Raw genomic sequence first — 19,012 nt, 5'->3', positions numbered from 1 at the left:
GCTTACATTCTTGTGTTCTTGTTCAATGCACATAAACACAAAAAATATATAGGATAAGAGGGGAGGAGTCAGTAAGAGGAGTATACAGAAATAAGAAGAGTGTGCTTGCTGCAGTTTGGGGTAGTAGTATGTTGCACATGGCAAAATAAGGGATACTCCAATAGCTGCCAGCTGTTACACACATAAAAGTCTCTCATGTAGAGTCTTCCAAGCCAAGTGCAGTACCTCTACAATGATTCATAAGCCCCCTTCCATTATTCTCAAAGCCATCAGTGATACCTAAAATGACTGGGAGTGAAACAGGTATTCCAGAAACAGGTAATCCAGTGGAGAAAAAAGGTGTATAAATCCTAAGAATGATATTATAAAGACAAAACAAAGTTACCTGCCACCTAAAGACAAAGAACTGACTGAGAGAACAGGGAATACCATGATCACAATGGGAAATCAAGGAGTAAGAGTAATTCTCATGGACACCTGAATTCACTGAACTATAGGCCGATTAAAATTACTTGCTAGTTGACATCTGTTACTTGTCACTACAGTGTTGTCACATCAGCTGCCACTTGGTTAAAGGCAAACATGGCTGGCCACTTCACAACTGGTGACGTGTTGTTACATATAATGCTGAGTAATGTTGGAGACAGATGCTGTCAGGTGTGGCAGGTATGCCAGATTCTCTGCTTACAGCTGATTTTAAGTGAGCAATGTCTGAACCGAGCAGACAATGCATTTTGTAGCCCTGAATTTACCCTTATATTCTAATCTAACCACAATCTCATGATATGCAATGGATCAGAGAAAACAGTGATTAACAACCTGCAGCAGAACTATTAATCACACTCATTCTGTTCACAGTGATTGAAATGGGCCTCTATGATCAAACTCAAGACAGAAAAATTTCAGTTTCAGCACTGAAAGCAAATTCAATTTCTTGTTTTTCCTGGTTACTTGAAACTGTCCTCACAATGGTTACATGAGCTGACATGATACCAGCTAAGAAACAGTTCTGGTTGATACTCCATTTCAGGCAACACAGGCAGGTTCCAAATGAAGAAAGAACAATATGAAGAAAAAATAAGGGCAAATAAAAAAAGGAATATGATTATAAAGTGACAACACAAAGAATTTAAAAAATCACATTTAAACCAATTAATTGAATAAAATAATGATCAAATTCGTACTATGAAGAAAAAATAAGAGCAAATAAAAAAGCAAAGTGATTATGAAATGATATGACAAAGAAAAAAATCACATTTAAAACAACTGAATCAGTAGTTTAAGGAAGGGAATAAGTGCCAAAATTCAATTCCCCCCACCCCTCCGACCAATCAAACATGTGTCAGCTTATGCGTTCATATGGTGAGCTATAAGAAGGAAATAAAAACATTCAGATGCTGGCTTAATTTGACTTGGAAGTATTTTTTAGTTTGAAGAAGGGAACATATCCCAGTTTCCAGTTTGTCCACCCTCAACGCTCATTACAGGTGAATGAACAATAGTTATTGATAGAGCCACTACTGTAGACATTTTCAAAGAGTGTTAGTTTGGCATTTCTAGTGTGATGTAGTTGTTGTGGTCTTCAGTCCTGAGACTGGTCTGATGCAGCTCTCCATGCTACTCTATCCTGTGCAAGCTTCTCCATCTCCCAGTACCTACTGTAACCTACATGCTTCTGAATCTGCTTAGTGTATTCATCTCTTGGTCACCCTCTACGATTATTACCCTCCAGGCTGCCCTCCAATACTAAATTGGTGATCCCTTAATGTCTCAGAACATGTCCTACCAACCGATCCCTTCTTCTGGTCAAGTTGTGCCAAAAACTTCTCTTCTCCCCAATCCTATTCAATACCTCATCATTCGTTATGTGATCTACCCATCTAATCTTCAGCATTCTTCTGTAGCACCACATTTCGAAAGCTTCTATTCTCCTCTTGTCCAAACTATTTATCGTCCATGTTTCACTTCCATACATGGCTACACTCCATATAAATACTTTCAGAAACGACTTCCTGACACTTAAATCGATACTCAATGTTAACAAATTTCTCTTCTTCAGAAATGCTTTCCTTGCCATTGCCAGTCTACATTTTATATCCTCTCTACTTCGACCATCATCAGTTATTTTGCTCCCCAAATAGCATAACTCCTTTACTACTTTAAGTGTCTCATTTCCTAATCTAATTCCCTCAGCATCACCCGACTTAATTCGACTACATTCCATTATCCTTGTTTTGCTTTAGTTGATGTTCATCATATATCCTCCTTTCAAGACACTGACCATCCCATTCAACTGCTCTTTCAAATCCTTTGCTGTCTCTGACAGAATTACAATGTCATCTGCGAACCTCAAAGTTATTATTTCTTCTCCATGGATTTTAACACCTACTCCGAATTTTTCTTTTGTGTCCTTTACTGCTTGCTCAATATACAAATTGAATAACATCGGGGAGAGGCTACAACACTGTCTTACTACCTTCCCAACCACTGCTTCCCTTTCATGTCCCTCGACTCTTATAACTGCCATCTGGTTTCTGTACAAATTGTAAATAGCCTTACGCTCCCTGTATTTTACCCCTGCCACCTTTTGAATTTGAAAGAGAGTATTCCAGTCAACAATGCCAAAAGCTTTCTCTAAGTCTACAAAGGCTAGAAACATAGGTTTGTCTTTCTTTAATCTTTCTTCTAAGATAAGTCATAAGGTCAGTATTGCCTCACGTGTTCCAGTATTTCTACGGAATCCAAACTGATCTTCCCCGAGGTCGGCTTCTACTAGTTTTTCCATTCGTCTGTAAAGAATTCGTGTTAGTATTTTACAGCTGTGGCTTATTAAACTGATTGTTCGGTAAAATTTTCACAACTGTCAACACCTGCTTCCTTTGGGATTGGAATTATTATATTATTTCTGAAGTCTGAGGATATTTCGCCTGTTTCGTACGTCTTGCTCACCAGATAGTAGAGTTTTGTCAGGACTGGCTCTCCCAAGGCCGTCAGTAGTTCCAATGGAAAGTTGTCTACTACGGGGGCCTTGTTTCGACTCAGGTCTTTCAGAGCTCTTGTCAAATTCTTCACGCAGTATCATATCTCCCATTTCATCTTCACCTACATCCTCTTCCATTGCCATAATATTGTCCTCAAGTACATAGAGACCCTCTATATACTCCTTCCACCTTTCTGCTTTCCCTTCTTTGCTTAGAACTGGGTTTCAATCTGAGCTCTTGATATTCATACAAGTGGCTCTCTTTTCTCCAAAAGTCTTTTTAATTTTCCTGTAGGCGGTATCTATCTTACCCCTAGTGAGATAAGCCTCTACATCCTTACATTTGTCCTCTAGCCATCCCTGCTTAGCCATTTTGCACTTCCTGTCGATCTCATTTTTGAGATGTTTGTATTCCTTTTTGCCTGCTACATTTATTGCATTTTTATATTTTCTCCTTTCATCAATTAAATTCAATATTTCTTCTGTTGTCCAAGGATTTCTACTAGCCCTCATCTTTTTACCTACTTGATCCTCTGCTGCCTTCACTACTTCATCCCTCAAACCCACCCATTCTTCTTCTTCTTCTGTATTTCTTCCCCCCATACCTGTCAGTTGTTCCCTTATGCTCTCCCTGAAACTCTGTACAACCTCTGGTTCTTTCAGTTTATCCAGGTCCCATCTCCTTAAATTCCCATCTTTTTGCAGTTTCTTCAGTTTTAATCTACAGGTCATAACCAATAGATTGTGGTCAGAGTCCACATCTGCCCCTGGAAATGTCTTACAATTTAAAACCTGGTTCCTAAATCTCTGTCTTACCATTATATAATCTATCTGATACCTTTTAGTATCTCCTGGGTTCTTCCATGTATACAACCTTCTTTCATGATTCTTAAACCAAGTGTTAGCTATGATTAAGTTGTGCTCTGTGCAAAATTCTACCAGACGGCTTCCTCTTTCATTTCTTAGCCCCAATCCATATTCACCTACTACGTTTCCTTCTCTCCCTTTTCCTACACTCGAATTCCAGTCAACCATGACTATTAAATTTTCGTCTCTCTTCACTATCTGAATAATTTCTTTTATTTCATCATACATTTCTTCAATTTCTTCGTCATGTGCAGAGCTAGTTGGCATATAAACTTGTACTATTGTAGTAGGTGTGGGCTTCGTATCTATCTTGGCCACAATAATGCGTTCACTATGCTGTTTGAAGTAGCTTATCCACATTCCTATTTTCCTATTCATTATTAAACCTACTCCTGCATTACCCCTATTTGATTTTGTGTTTATAGCCCTGTAGTCACCTGATCAGAAGTCTTGTTCCTCCTGCCACCGAACTTCACTAATTCCCATTATATCTAACTTTAACCTATCCATTTCCCTTTTTAAATTTTCTAACCTACCTGCCCAATTAAGGGATCTGACATTCCACACTCCGATCCTCAGAAAGCCAGTTTTCTTTCTCCTGATAACGACGTCCTCCTGAGTACTCCCTGCCCGGAGATCCGAATGGGGGACTATTTTACCTCCGGAATATTTTACCCCAGAGGACGCCGTCATCATTTATCCATACAGTAAAGCTGCATACCCTCGGGAAAAATTACGGCCGTAGTTTCCTCTTGCTTTCAGCCGTTCGCAGTAACAGCACAGTAAGGCCGTTTTGGTTATTGTTACAAGGCCAGATCAGTCAATCATCCAGACTGTTGCCCTTGCAACTACTGAAAAGGCTGCTGCCCCTCTTCAGGAACCACATGTTTGTCTGGCCTCTCAACAGGTACCCCTCCATTGTGGTTGCACCTACGGTATGGCTATCTGCATCGCTGAGGCACGCAAGCCTCCCCACCAACGGCAAGGTCCATGGTTCATGGGGGGGTTCTAATGTGATGTCATGGTTTTTTTTTTTAAATATTATTGCTTTAATGTCTGCATCCACCTCTTAAAGTGGTATTGTCTCTAGCACACTAAAAAGTAAAAAGAAGGAACTGTTGTACAATGTAAATACTTTATGATTAAAGAACACGCGCTGAAAAGCAGAAGCGTTGAGTTGTCGACAGGCACACACAAAAGGAAGAAAACGTGCTAGTTTTAGGTTTTTATGATTTGTCAAACAAGAGAAAAAGAGAATACACACACACAAACACACACACACACACACACAAAGGCACATGCCTATGCCCATATGTGGAGCTACCGTATTTGCTCGAATCTAAGCTGCACTCAAATCTAAGCGGCACCTGAAATATGAGACTCGAAATCAAGGGGAAAAAAATTTCCCGAATCTAAGCCGCACCTGAAATTTGGAAATTTGAGACTCGAAATTCAAGGGGAAAGAAAAATTATAGGCTACATCTCCAAATCGAAACAAAGTCAGTCCATTTTAATATGAGACACAATTTTGGTCGAATGAATGACGATACAGCTACAGTAGTTTGGTTCGAGTCGTAAGCTTAGCAGTTAAGCTTTACCAGGTAGCCATTGCTATGCGTCAGGCGCTCCGTCCGTTTTTATACGGGTACCCTTCCTTTTCCACGTGCTTCCTCTGGTTTGAATTGATTGCTTATTTTTCTTTGATCTGATATGCGCAGTTTTCTTTGTTATAGGTGTTTATCAATCTAAGCTGAAAATGCATTACTGTACTGTGTCATGCATTGTTTGTCGCATTCTAATAGTGCATATTTATAGAAGATGTTCTGAACGAAAGTTAGCGAAAATTTTTCACCGTTTGAACATCTTTGCAGGCGCCTCTTTCGTACATTACATTCTACACAGAAATTAGAGTCATCTTAGATTTAAAAATCTAATCAATTGTCGTGCTCCATTTCTGACTGTATCACTAATAAGCATAAGAATAATATGAATATAAGCATGACATGGTATGTATATTCTTCCGCGTTTGCTGTTGTTTCACTCTAGTTTTGTAGTTTATTAGGCAGACAGGATTTAAATGAGATAGCAGCAAACATGAAACAATACATGGCAAAATGTTTATATGTGTATTATTCTTATGGAGACGAGAATACTGCATGTGATTCACAATTTATAAAAGTTCCTATTAGCAACCATCTCTTCTCACAGATAGGAAAAAATTCAGAATGTAGAGTTGGCTATATTGACAAACATCCCAAACAGTCTTGCCAGTCGGATTTTCGTAGTACATTGAAATGCGGCTACATTCTAAGATGAACAATACGGAATTTGTATTTACTTCGTTGGATAATGTATGAAAATGCAGTGGTCGAAACTCGGGGCGGAGAAAATAGCTCGTCTACCACCTTTTTTTTTTAAATTTATTTACTGACGCACAGGTTTTGGCGCCAGAATTTATCTTTGTGCCTACAAAGCATGCCTGTGTAGTGCTACATATATTCGACGGCAGAAGTAACTTGTAGTGGCACCCACCAACTTTTTTTCAGAATTTCCGCTTGCTTTGCACTCGATTCTAAGCCGCAGGCTGTTTTTTACATTACAAAAACCGAAAAAACAGTGTGGCTTAGATTCGAGTAAATACGGTAGCTAGACTGGCAGTCCTGATGTTCTTTTGTGGCAAGTGGGCTACTTGTACTGGAGGTAGTGTCAGATGGGATGGATGGAGGGATACGGAGGTGGGAGACAGGGAGGGGGGATTGGGGTGGGCAGCTAGTGGCTTGGATGGAGATGACCAGTTTGCTGGCTATGAATACAGAAGGGTGTGGAGGCAGGTGCATGGGCTGGCATTTCTTTCACAGCTGATGGGAAGCAACAGATGCTGAGGGTGACATGGGGATGTGAACTGGGAGGGGGGCTGACAGTATGGAGGAAGGGGAAGCTCTTGGGTTACTTGAGACTGAGGCCAGGATGACTGCAGGAGTCTCAATCACAGGTAACTCACAAGTCACTGCCACCCTCCACCCAAAAGTTTCTACTTCCTCCATCCTGTCGTCCACACCCAATTCAAGTCTCCACATCACATTCAGCATGTGCTGCTTCCCACTGGCTGCTACGTTTGTGCCAGCCCACATACCGGCCAACCCCCTGCCCCCGTGGCATTCTTAGTCAGCAAACCATCCGCCTCCCTCCCTTCGACCCACATTCTGCCTCCTCCTCCCTCCACCCACCCCATCTGACACAATCACCACTATAACCATTTCATCTGCTGCAAAGGAGTACTGACACCATCAGTCTAGTCAGTTCCATGAAAGGCATAGGCATGTGTGTACTCTAGCTCATCAAAGGATAAAATCTGAAAGCTATTAACCCTTTAACTGCTCTGAATGTGTTAACGTGTGCGCCATTGTACCTGTCCCCACGTGGTCTGAACGTGTTTACACACAGCACCAGTCCTTTTACTTGGTACTCTGAACGTGGCTACGCTTACACAGGGACAGGTACAAAGGTGAGCACGTTAAAACGCCCAGAGCTGTTAAAAGGTTAAGTTTTCTTCCTTTTGCGTGCACCTATCGACAAACTCTATGCTTCCGCTTTTTGGTGAGTGATCTTTCATTCTCACTTATATAAAAAAAGAAGAATGTTGTTCGCCACCCATAAACATGTAGCTTTGTGATGTGTAATAGGACAGGCACAACAGTACCATCTATGACAAATAATAGTGGTGTTTGCTCATGTAAACATAAACGTACTGAAAGGTTAAGTGGACAAGAGAAGAAACTTTGCTACAAAACTTTGTTTGATGTATATTTTAAAAGTAAGTGGCATACTTTCTTAATGGTGCTGCTTTACTGAAAATCACCTTTAGGGAAGTGATCTCAAAGAGTAGCACCACTCAAATGAGACAGTATTTTTGTTTATCATGTAAAGAATGCATTTAGCATAAATAATAAAGCAAACTTTCAATTACTGTCGTTCATTACTGCAAACCAGTTTGCTGTGGGTAAAAGAGGCACAGTAATGCAACACAGAATAACATTAGAACTTTTACTGGTGTAAACACATTAACAAATTACCTGTTAATGACACACACTATCACAATCAGAATATAAAGGATCTGAGTGCCGAACATAACATTAAAATCATGCATGACCGCTTTTGTAATAAAACATCCACACCTTTCAAAAGAAGTAAAATATGACTCTTAAAGAAAGTACCTTCACGAAAATTATGATCGGTGCTTTGGACGTCCTCAAGCCAATTTCTGTCTTCAGAATGATATTTTCACTCTGCAGCGGAATGTGCACTGATATGAAATTAAAACTGTGTGCACGACTGAGACTCGAACTCGGGACCTTTGCCTTTTGCGGGCAAGTGCTCTACCATCTGAGCTACAGAAGCATGACTCACGCCCGGTCCTCACAGCTTTACTTCTGCCAGTATCTTGTCTCCTACCTTCCAAACTTTACAGAAGCTCTCCTGCGAACCTTGCAGAACTAGCACTCCTGAAGGAAAGGATACTGCGGAGACATGGCTTAGCCACAGCCTGGGGGATGTTTCCAGAATCATATTTTCAGTCTGCAGAGGAGTGTGCGGTGATATGAAACTTCCCAACAGATTAAAACTGTATGCCCAACCGAGACTCGAACTCGGGACCTTTGCCTTTCGCGGGCAAGTGCTCTACCATCTGAGCTACAGAAGCACAACTCACGCCCGGTCCTCACAGCTTTACTTCTGCCAGTATCTCGTCTCCTACTTTCCAAACTTTACAGAAGTTCTCCTGCGAACCTTGCAGAACTGGCACTCCTGAAAGAAAGGATACTGCGGAGACATGGCTTAGCCACAGCCTGGGGGATGTTTCCAGAGTGATATTTTCACTCTGCAGCAGAGTGTGCACTGATATGAAACTTCCTGGCAGATTAAAACTGTGTGCCCGACCGAGACTCGAACTCGGGACCTTTGCCTTTCGTGGGCAAGTGTCACTGCCAATGTTTTTGCAACTGTCTCCTCTGCAGTGGGTGCCAACCTCTGCCGCGGCTCTTCCCCTCATAGCCGGCACCACCTATCCGATCACCTTCACTACAACTGCCTTCCCTGGGATTTGACTCCATATGGCGTCTCGCAGGTGGCAGACTCTGCACCTCTCCATGCTCATGTCACTTCAAACCCTACACACCGGTAACAGTGCATCACATGACTGAGCAACCTAGGCAGACCACAGAATAAATGGGCATGACCACAGTGCTCACTTCATTGCTAAGGAGGAGGAGTGATGCAACAACCAAGACTGTTTGCATTGCTTCATAGTCTGCGCGGTAGAAGTTTGAGCTAGATACAGCTGCTACAGATCACTCAACTAGCCTGCTAATATGGCAGTATTTGGATTCACAGTCTGCCAGCTCCACCCCCTGCTGGAACAAGTGCATATATAGGCCAGTGCGCCAGGCTTCGTCGGCCACTTGTGCATTGCTTATTGTATTGTATCTTTTTTGCATGTCTGTACTGTTCAAGCAATAAATTACAGTGTTCTAGAGTTAGAATGTTCGTCATCTACATTTTCTTCTGCATGCTCAGAAGAAACTTCTCTACCTTCACTGATGCCTTGTTCTTCTCTAAGCTGGCTTGTATTCTCTTCCACAACCTCAATCCTCATTTCTTCTTTCTGCTCCTCTGATTCTGAAGTTATATCTATGTCCTCTTCACCACAACAAATCCTGTCATCACAACAAATTGTATCTGATTCTATTGCAGGTACATCAGGTACTTTCTCACTTTGAAATACTGCTGGTGTCAAGAAAACTGCATCTTGATGCACCTCAATTTTCTTTGTTGGGGGAGGGTTTAAATATTCTGTACCCCTTCACATCATTATCATAACCCATAAATAGATCTACCTTGTTTTTGGAATCTAGTTTCAATCTATTTTCTTTGGGTACAAGGACAGACAGATGAAACCTAAATATTTTCAATTCTTCTAAGAGCAATTCTCTGCCATAAAAAGCTCCAAATGAGTTTTACTTCTGACAGCGTAGTACATAAGCTGTCATGTGTAGTGCTTCAGCCCAGAAATGTTTAGCATTCCTGAAATCACTGAATGAGCAGCCTCAACCAAGATGCACATTTCCCTCTCAGTTCTTCCATTTTGCTGTGATGTGTACATGGTCCTTATTTGATAGCTTACATCATTTTCACTCAAAAATGTACCTAATTCAGTATTCATAAACTTCAGTCCTTTATCATGCTTTAGAATTTCACTTTTCAAACTAGCTTCTCTCTCTGCTTTTGCAACAAAGGTTTTGATCAAGCCTTTAACTTCAACCTTCCGTTTCATAAAGAATACTTTGTGATAACCTGCATAGTCATACTTCAGTATGCAAAAATGTCTCACTCCTCCAAGTGAATGCATCGCCATCGGCCCATAGGCATTTGCATGAACAATTCAAAGTGGGGCATTAGCTTTGATGAACTGATGGGGAAAGGCAAGTGATGTTGCTTACCTGCCAAACGCTCTTCACATGTGACACAGTCGTCTATGAAGTCCATTCTTTTACACGACAAGAACTCTCTCACATGCGTAATGCTCTGAGGGCATAATTTTTTTGCCAACCGCTCAAGTTTTCAACGTGTTGAGACAAATATACCAGACCACTATCATGACTGACTGACAAGCTCACTAGTGTTATTACTGTCAACCACAGAGTCATTTTGTCTCCACAAGTCGGAGCAATCAATGACAAGGTTTACAGTTCAACAATTCATTGTTCTTTGCTTGACACAACACATACCTTTGTTTGACACAGTTCCTACCAAAAACAGATTGAATTTTAGTTCAGGCATAAAAATCACTGCACTAAATATTGTTCTGATAAATTTAACGCCTACACTCAGCAGAAAAGACCCAATGTTTCTCTATTCCTAAAAAAGAAATCTTGAAGTTAACTTGTCAACTGGTTGTTTCACAGAGTGGATGGGTTTCCTTCTTTAGGGTTGATTTCTTCTATTTTCGACCTAATTGTAACTGCCGAGTGATTATTTAATAGATGTGAAAAAAACTTTGGCTGAACTTGATGATTGATCACCGCAGACTCTTTCTCATACACAAGTCTTCAGTTTAGCCCACATGCCATCTGACAACATACACAAAAGTAGATGAGTGAGTGATGCTACCTCCACCTGCATTACAGTAAATTCCTGTGATTTGGCATCTGTTTCCAGCCATGTTTTTCCCTCAGCTTCTTTCTTTTTTGGATGGTTAACAAGTGTGCCAATGACAATATCTAAGAAGCCTCTGAATATCACTTCCATTTGGAATTTCTGGCCCCTCCAGAAAACTTCAAAAACTGATCTGCAGACTGCTCCATTACACCAGTAAACTCAAATTTGCTGTTGCTCATGATAATACCAAAAAACTATGCCCCTACAATGAGAAACAGACTTATGTACCTGGGCCTGTAACCTGTAATCAGATGCAGTAAATGAAGTTCTATTACAAGTCTGTTTGCACAAAATTTATTTAAATATATAATATTTACACTCAATGGCAGAAGACAGTAAGACACACAGAGGATAAACAAAAAACAAAAACATCTGAAAAACAGAAGTTAACACAAACCAAAAGAACATTAACACTGTATAACTAACAGGAGGTGTTGATGGGACAGACAACAGCTAATGTAGAGGACAGTGAATGGGAGGCCAGTAATTAATTTCAGAGTAAATTTCGTAAATCATGCTTTAAAAATGGTTAGTATAGATATTTCCTGCATATGTTGTATTAGGAATGTTTTGTAAAAATACAATTTCTGATGTTGTAATAAGAAATTTTAATCTCTTATTTCATAATCAGTTTGAAGAAGGAAACAAATCCTCAGTTTTTAATATCATGATTCATCCTCAAGGACAATCCAATTTATATTTTCAAGGTACTCAGATAGGACATTATTGTCAAGAATTGCGGTTTTTGTATTTCCCCACAAACAGAGGGGATTTGGATTCGTTCCCTTCTTTAAACTACCTGCTCAATTAATTGAATAAAAATAATAATCAAAGTCATTTTGGAAAAAAAAAATTATCACCTGCTGACACTCAAACCCACAACCTTTTGCATGTTAAAACTGTTAATTATCCACTACCCTTGTAAGGTTAGAGATATAATTACTCTCTTGAGTTTCAATATCAATACCTTACACATAACAGCTTAGCACAGCACACTGCCACCAGGTGAGCCCCCCCCCCCCCCCCCTCCCCCAGTGATCAAGAAGCTATGGCTGGATGTCAGATGTGGTTAGAAACTACATGGCCGCGTGCCGTGAGAAGTTCGATAAATCCATTACATGTTGCAAAGTTCATGGACAGGATTGAGAACTCATCAATATTAGAAGTGAGTCATAAGCAAAGATCAATAAAAGCAATGGTTACTTTATAAAAGTAACAACAAGCAGAAATAAGCGTGAATGTCAATACTTGGGTGTAGAAATGTTAGAAACGTGTACTGTACTTTGTACTAAAGACTATAAACCTTTCAGTTCTATGAAGTCAGTGTCTCCTTTCAATTACTTTCATATCTTAATAGATATAAACTAACTGACTATGCAGATTTTTAATGGCAAGTATGGTGATTTTGATAGGGCGTGTACCAGTAGGCACTTGGTCCAGTTTTTCGACTTCATGTGCATGTTTCTTGGAAGTGATATGCCCACTCTTAAGTCGTGTAGCATAATCATTTGTCCAATCACTATTGTTATATCAACATGTCTTGTTTTACAGAGAAAGTTGGCCACAATATATTTGAATACGGGAGTTCGCATCTTACATGCTACAGTAGCACACACTATTATAGTTCTATATTCATTCCTATACAGATCCAGTCACAATTATGATTTACTGCCTTCAAAAAGTCTGCCTCATGCAATACTGTATGAAACTTCATGAGAAGTAAGAAGCATTATTATTGGTGGGTGTAAGTGTATGTGTGTGGAGGGGGAGGGGGGGGGAGTTGTGTTTGTTAATACAAACAAGTTATAAGATAAAACAGGTACTCTGAACCAACGCTGTTCTCCAACGTCATGACATCAGCTTTTCACATTACCTACAGTTTGTGGTCATTCATTACAAACAGGAGTTTACAGATTGCCTTGTCAAAGCAAAATGTGAGCTTCATTGTTGAATCACATTATTACGAACACCTGATGGCATCCAGAGAATCTGCTGTTTGAAACAAATCTGCAACTGCAGTGGACGGCTGAATCAGGTACTGATAAGTTCCCACAGAAATCTAGAGTCATCTTGTCTGTGATTTTTCCTATCCAGTAATTTTAAGACAGTTGTAGCTCAACAACAAAGTATGGTATGTTGCTGAAAGATATCAACCCCCCGCCCCCAAAGAAGAGAGAAGGAGAAGGAAGGAGGAAGGAGAGTGAGAGAGAGAGAGAGAGAGAGAGAGAGAGAGAGAGAGACTGCAGCAGACCAGTTCTGCTGAAAATAAAGATACAGGCTATAGAGAACCATGTCCTTAATGTAAGCTTAGTGTTTATTACTGCAGTAAAGATACAACTCAAGAACTTCAATGTACCAAAAAATAAAATCCAAATGTTATGGTTCACAATTTAATCAGACAACAAAAATATGAATCACACATACCTGCAGTACTCTGGGACAATTCAAAATTCTTTTGCTGCTTTAGGAACTCCAGCTTTTCCTGCAGTTCTAGTTTCTTTGTAAGTTTCTCCTTGTATATCCTAAAAATTATGACAAACATGTACAAAGGCAAGCTTGACACATATATTTTCTGCATGATCACTAAGATTATACAGATGAAAAGAAAAACTGATATAAAAAAGATATTAATATTAAAGTCTAGTCATCGAAGAAAAAGTAGGATAAATAATTTGTGTAATCACGAATTTATGTACGATGGTCAGAGGGAGTGACTTAAATAACATACTAAAATTTCTGACTGGGGACAGGGGGATGGGAGTGGGCGGGGAGGGGGTGGGTTAAGCTTGGGAGTCATGGTTGTATAAACATTTCTTTTCTCATGTTTTACTCGTATGACTTGCAATTCATGGTCCCTAGCAAAAACATATTCCAATAAAAATTAAAATGCATTAAATTTCCTACAGCAAAGGTCTCATTAATTTTTTTCCAGACTAATACTTGGCACAACAAAGGGAATGGAAAAATTACAGATTACATTAAATAGTGTTTTAATGGTATAAAATTAATGTTTAATGTTAACTAAACTAAGAATTAGGCGGACATAGACCTTACTTGCCATAAACAAGCATTTTATCTTGAAAGCATACATTTAAAAAATTAAGAATTGAACCATTATCGATATTATCTTATTACAATTCCAGTAACAACACACAATTTGCCCAAACGCCACAGCATATGCTACACATCGTAGAGCATGAAATCCATTTCATTACACACATCCAGTAGAACACTGACAAAAGATGTTCCACATCGCTTCAGTGCTACTTGATCTTTGGTAGCCACTGTGATCCATTTTCCCCCCAGCTCCATCCCCAATCGATGGATTACGAGGCTGTTGAGCTACTATTGTATGTATAAATAAATAACCAAACTTCTGTAAGTAACAACAAATAGTGTTGTAAGAAGCATTACAAGTATAAAAACAGTTAAGGTCATAAAACTAATATACATATAAATAAAATCTTAAAGAGTGTTGGTGCGCTTGTTCTGTGGTTGATGACAGTGAAGCAAATTCTGGTTTGAGCTTTGTTGATGCTTTCAGGACTGCAGTATATTGGAGCTTGTTTCAGATCTTCCTGATATTCTTCATTTGGTACATTCCTAGAAACATCTCCTCACCACTTTGTGTGAATCTGCTGGTGTCAAGGACAAGACGTCTGATACTACCTTCATTCTGTAGGAATACTGCTGAACAGTGTCACCGTAAATGATGAATGTGGTGTCATCTGCTAAAGGCACGGAGCGAAAGGAATGTTTCAGCAAAAGGACTTTGTTGGAGTTTAGACTGAACCTTGTCCCTACCACACCTAATGAGGTCTCCATTACTCCGTGGTATTGCAAACGCAATGAATAAAACAATCAAATTGATATCTTCCCTTATCGTCATGACAGTGGAGTATATGGCAGCTTTCTCAAGCCAACATCTCACTGCGCAATAATCATCGCCTATAGTAACTACTGTTTCCATTCAAATGGTTAACTTCTGAGGTCATCAGTCGCCTAGAACTTAGAAGTCATTAAACCTAACTAACCTAAGGACATCACACACAATCATGCCCAAGGCAGTATTCGAACCTGCGACCGTAGCGGTCGCTCAGTTCCAGACTGTAGCGCCCAGAACCGCATGGCCATCCCAGCCGGCTCACTGTTTCCATTCCCCTTGCTGTTGTTTTGTCACTAAGTAGTTGTATGAGCCTAGTTCTGTTCATTTAACCTTGTGATAAAATGCTCCTGTTGAACTTTGACCCTCATGCTTTCATAAAAATTAACGGCAACTTAAATTGTTGAGGAGCTTTCTCTTCCACCCTGTTTGTTTTGCACTGTTGATAACATCATAACCTTTGAAAACCACAGTATGATTTTGACCACAATGTTTGAGTACACAGACTATGTATTAATAACAAAATAACAGAATCTTGGTTCCCACATTCCATTTCATACTGTGAAGAAGGGAGGCACCAACTACCAGACTGCTGCTCATTCTTAGATCATGAGTTGCGTAACTATCCTCTGGCACCTCTCTGGGGGACAACACCACTGTCTGTGCGGGTGGAGAGGCTTTCATATCTGCGTGAAGCTGAGGGCTATGACAAAGGTGGAGGACCTACTGCCAGAAAGGCCTCAGCTGATAGATCAGACTAAGAGTGTCCCACAATGCCCCATCTTCCCTATGCACTCCTAGACCTTACCTAATTCCCTTTTCCAACCCAAGGTGTGATGCGATCCGTGCCGAGGGGGGTGTGGCACATGGGAAGATGTGACACAAATGGAGCCTCAGGGATACTGGGCGACCTCCATGAGTAAGTAGCCTTACACCATGCGGGGTATCCGTGGTGTGGACCATGTAGATCTCCAAATCTTGTGGGACCAATATGGACATGACAAAAGAAAATAAATTAAAACAAACTGAGGGGCAAACTTAGACCTCAGATGACAGTTATCTAGGAGGGCTATCCACTGGTAGCCATCGCCTTGCAGCAGGAGGAACTTGTACAGATAGCCGTCTTTGAGAAGACTGCGGGGGGGGGGGGGGGGGGGGGGGGGGGGGGCAACTTGTTGGGAGGGTGGAGAAAGCACTTCACTTCCAAAAAATAGCCACCACATCTTCCTGGATATTGAGGGTGCCTTCAGTAACATGACCTTCGATTCCATGGTAAGGGCAGCAGAGATGCATGACCTAGGGACCACTATATGCAGATGGACCAGGGCCATGCTTAGTGGAAGGAAGGTAGAGGCTACCATGATGAATGAAAATATGGTAATTAACACCACTAGAGGTTGCCCACTAGGAGGAATTCTGTCCCCTTTATTGTTGAATCTAGTAGTGAACAAACTCATTGAGGAACTAAATTCCAGACAATGCTTCTCCCAAGGATATGCAGATGACCTTGTCATAGTAATACTTGGCAAACTTACTGACACTGTTAGAAATATGGTACAAGGAGGATTGGACATTGTGCAAGAATGGTGCATTAAACAGAATCCAAGGGTTAATCCTAAGAAGACTGTTGTGCTGCCATTCACGAAGAGGCATATCCAACACTTAAGTTGGAATCTAAAGCCCTTCAATGAAACTCTACCTGTGATGGGGTAACCTTAGATGAGAAACTAACATGGACCCTTCACATTAATAGCATCTGCGCCAAGGCAAAAAGTACCTGGTGAGAACCAGAAGGGCTTATGGTAAAAACTGGGGTCTAAACCCCAAAGGTATGCACTGGATATTCACCACGGTGGTTAGTCCTAGGATATCCTATGGGGCCATAGTGTGATGGAAGAGGGTAGAACATCAGGTTGCAGCTAAGGAGCTTGCTAAGCTGCAGAGACTGGCCTGCTTAGCCATAATAGGCAGAATTAGTGGCACACCAACTGCTGGGATGGAAGCCATGCTGGACATGCCTCCACTACACCTTTGGATCAAGATGGAGGCAGCAGCTTGGGCATACAGACTTCAAACTGGTAAAAACTAGATCTTATCGGGGTATCCAGAATCAAACACTAAGATAGTGAGTGAGGTAAATACGAGATGCATTCAAGTTCTAAGGCTTCCGATTTTTTTTCTCCAGACTGGAAAGAGATAGAAACATGTGCATTATTTTAAAATGAGGCCGCGTTCATTGTCAATACGTCCCAGAAATGGCAGCACCGTATGGCAGATAGAATTTTACCGCCAGCGGAGAGAATGATAACTGTTTTAAATACTTAAAATTGCGGCATTTTCCTTACTTGAACAGCGTGCAATCATTCGTTTTCTGAATTTGCGTGGTGTGAAATCAATTGAAATTCATCGACAATTGAAGGAGACATGTGGTGATGGAGTTATTGATGTGTCGAAAGTGCGTTCGTAAGTGCGACAGTTTAATGAAGGAAGAACATCGTGTGACAACAAACCGAAAGAACCTCGGGCTCGCACAAGCCTGTCTGACGAAATGATCGAGAAAGTGGAGAGAATTGTTTTGGGGGATCGCCGAATGACTGTTGAACAGATTGCCTCCAGAGTTGGCATTTCTGTACACACAATCCTGCATGACGACCTGAAAATGCGAAAAGTGTCATCCAGGTGGGTGCCACGAATGCTGACGGACGACCACATGGCTGCCCGTGTGGCATGTTGTCAAGCAATGTTGACGCGCAAAGACAGCACGAATGGGACTCTCTTTTCGTCGGTTGTGACAATGGATGAGATGTGGATGCCATTTTTCAATCCAGAAACAAAGCGCCAGTCATCTCAATGGAAGTACACAGATTCACAGCCACCAAAATAATTTAGGGTAACTGCCAGTGCTGAAAAAATGATGGTGTCCATGTTCTGGGACAGCGAGGGCATAATCCTTACCCATTGCGCTCCAAAGGACACTATGGTAACAGGTGCATCCTACGAAAATGTTTTGAAGAATAAATTCCTTCCTGCACTGCAACAAAAACGTCCGGCAAGGGCTGCGCCTGTGCTGTTTCACCAAGACAATGCACGCGCACATCGAGCTAGCGTTACACAACATTTTCTTCGTGATAACAACTTTGAAGTGATTCCTCATGCTCCCTACTCACCTGACCTGGCTCCTAGTGACTTTTGGCTTTTTCCAACAATGAAAGACACTCTTCGTGGCCGCACATTCACCAGCCATGCTGCTATTTCCTCAGCGATTTTCCAGTGGTCAAAACAGACTCCTAAAGAAGCCTTCGCCGCCGCCATGGAATCATGGCGTCAGTGTTGTGAAAAATGTGTGCGTCTGCAAGGCGATTACGTCGAGAAGTAACGCCAGTTTCATCGATTTCGGGTGAGTAGTTAATTAGAAAAAAAATCGGAGACCTTACAACTTGAATGCACCTCAAATAGGAATGGCTGGGGAAATGTCGGCTGACTATATAATAACTACTAACTGCTTCAACAAGCCTTACAATATAATAATTGAAAGTAGGGAGCAGTGGGAAAAAAGAGTTTGACACTGTACGGGGAACATTGTTTGGTTCACCGATGGGTCGAAATCAGACCAAGGCATTGGGGTAGGACTGTACAGGGTTCAGCCAACACTGGAGGGCATCGTCTCTCTAGGAAAACTGGCCTTGGTATTCCAAGCTGAAATTACTGCAATCAGGACATGTGTGGAGGAGAATATGCATAGTTGCTACAAGGACTGTAGCATCTACATCTATTCAGGCAGCCAGGTAGGCCTGAAATCACTGGCAGCTCCTGCAACGAGATCAAAAAGATTGTTGCGGAATGTCACAGAACTCTGGTGGAGCTAGGGAGAAGCAATAAGGTAAACCTAGCGTAGGTCCCTGGCCACACAGGAATCTGTGGCAATGAACAAGCTGACAGATTGGCCAGGATGGGGGCAACATCTCAATTTATTGGATGTCCTGACAATCACCTAGGCTATGATCAAATTAGAACTACGCAACTGGCTTAGGAAATGGCATGTAGAATATTGGACCAGGGTCCATAAACAA

The 19,012-nt window shown here is 41.1% G+C and overlaps 1 protein-coding gene across 1 annotated transcript in view; it reads right to left on the bottom strand.

Moving 5' to 3' along the window:
- The window catches only part of LOC126266966 (structural maintenance of chromosomes protein 1A-like), a 346,151-nt gene that overhangs the window by 102,621 nt on the left and 224,518 nt on the right, over positions 1-19,012 (bottom strand). Inside the window, exon 16 of the mRNA XM_049971693.1 lies at positions 13,484-13,581. Coding sequence (XP_049827650.1) covers positions 13,484-13,581 — 98 coding nt within the window. The remainder of the gene's footprint in view (positions 1-13,483; positions 13,582-19,012) is intronic.

This window comes from Schistocerca gregaria, chromosome 4, assembly GCF_023897955.1.
Source record: "Schistocerca gregaria isolate iqSchGreg1 chromosome 4, iqSchGreg1.2, whole genome shotgun sequence".
Classification (NCBI taxonomy): domain Eukaryota; kingdom Metazoa; phylum Arthropoda; class Insecta; order Orthoptera; family Acrididae; genus Schistocerca; species Schistocerca gregaria.
The sequence above is the reverse complement of the archived record's forward strand: the minus strand, read 5'-3'. Positions and strand labels throughout refer to the sequence as shown.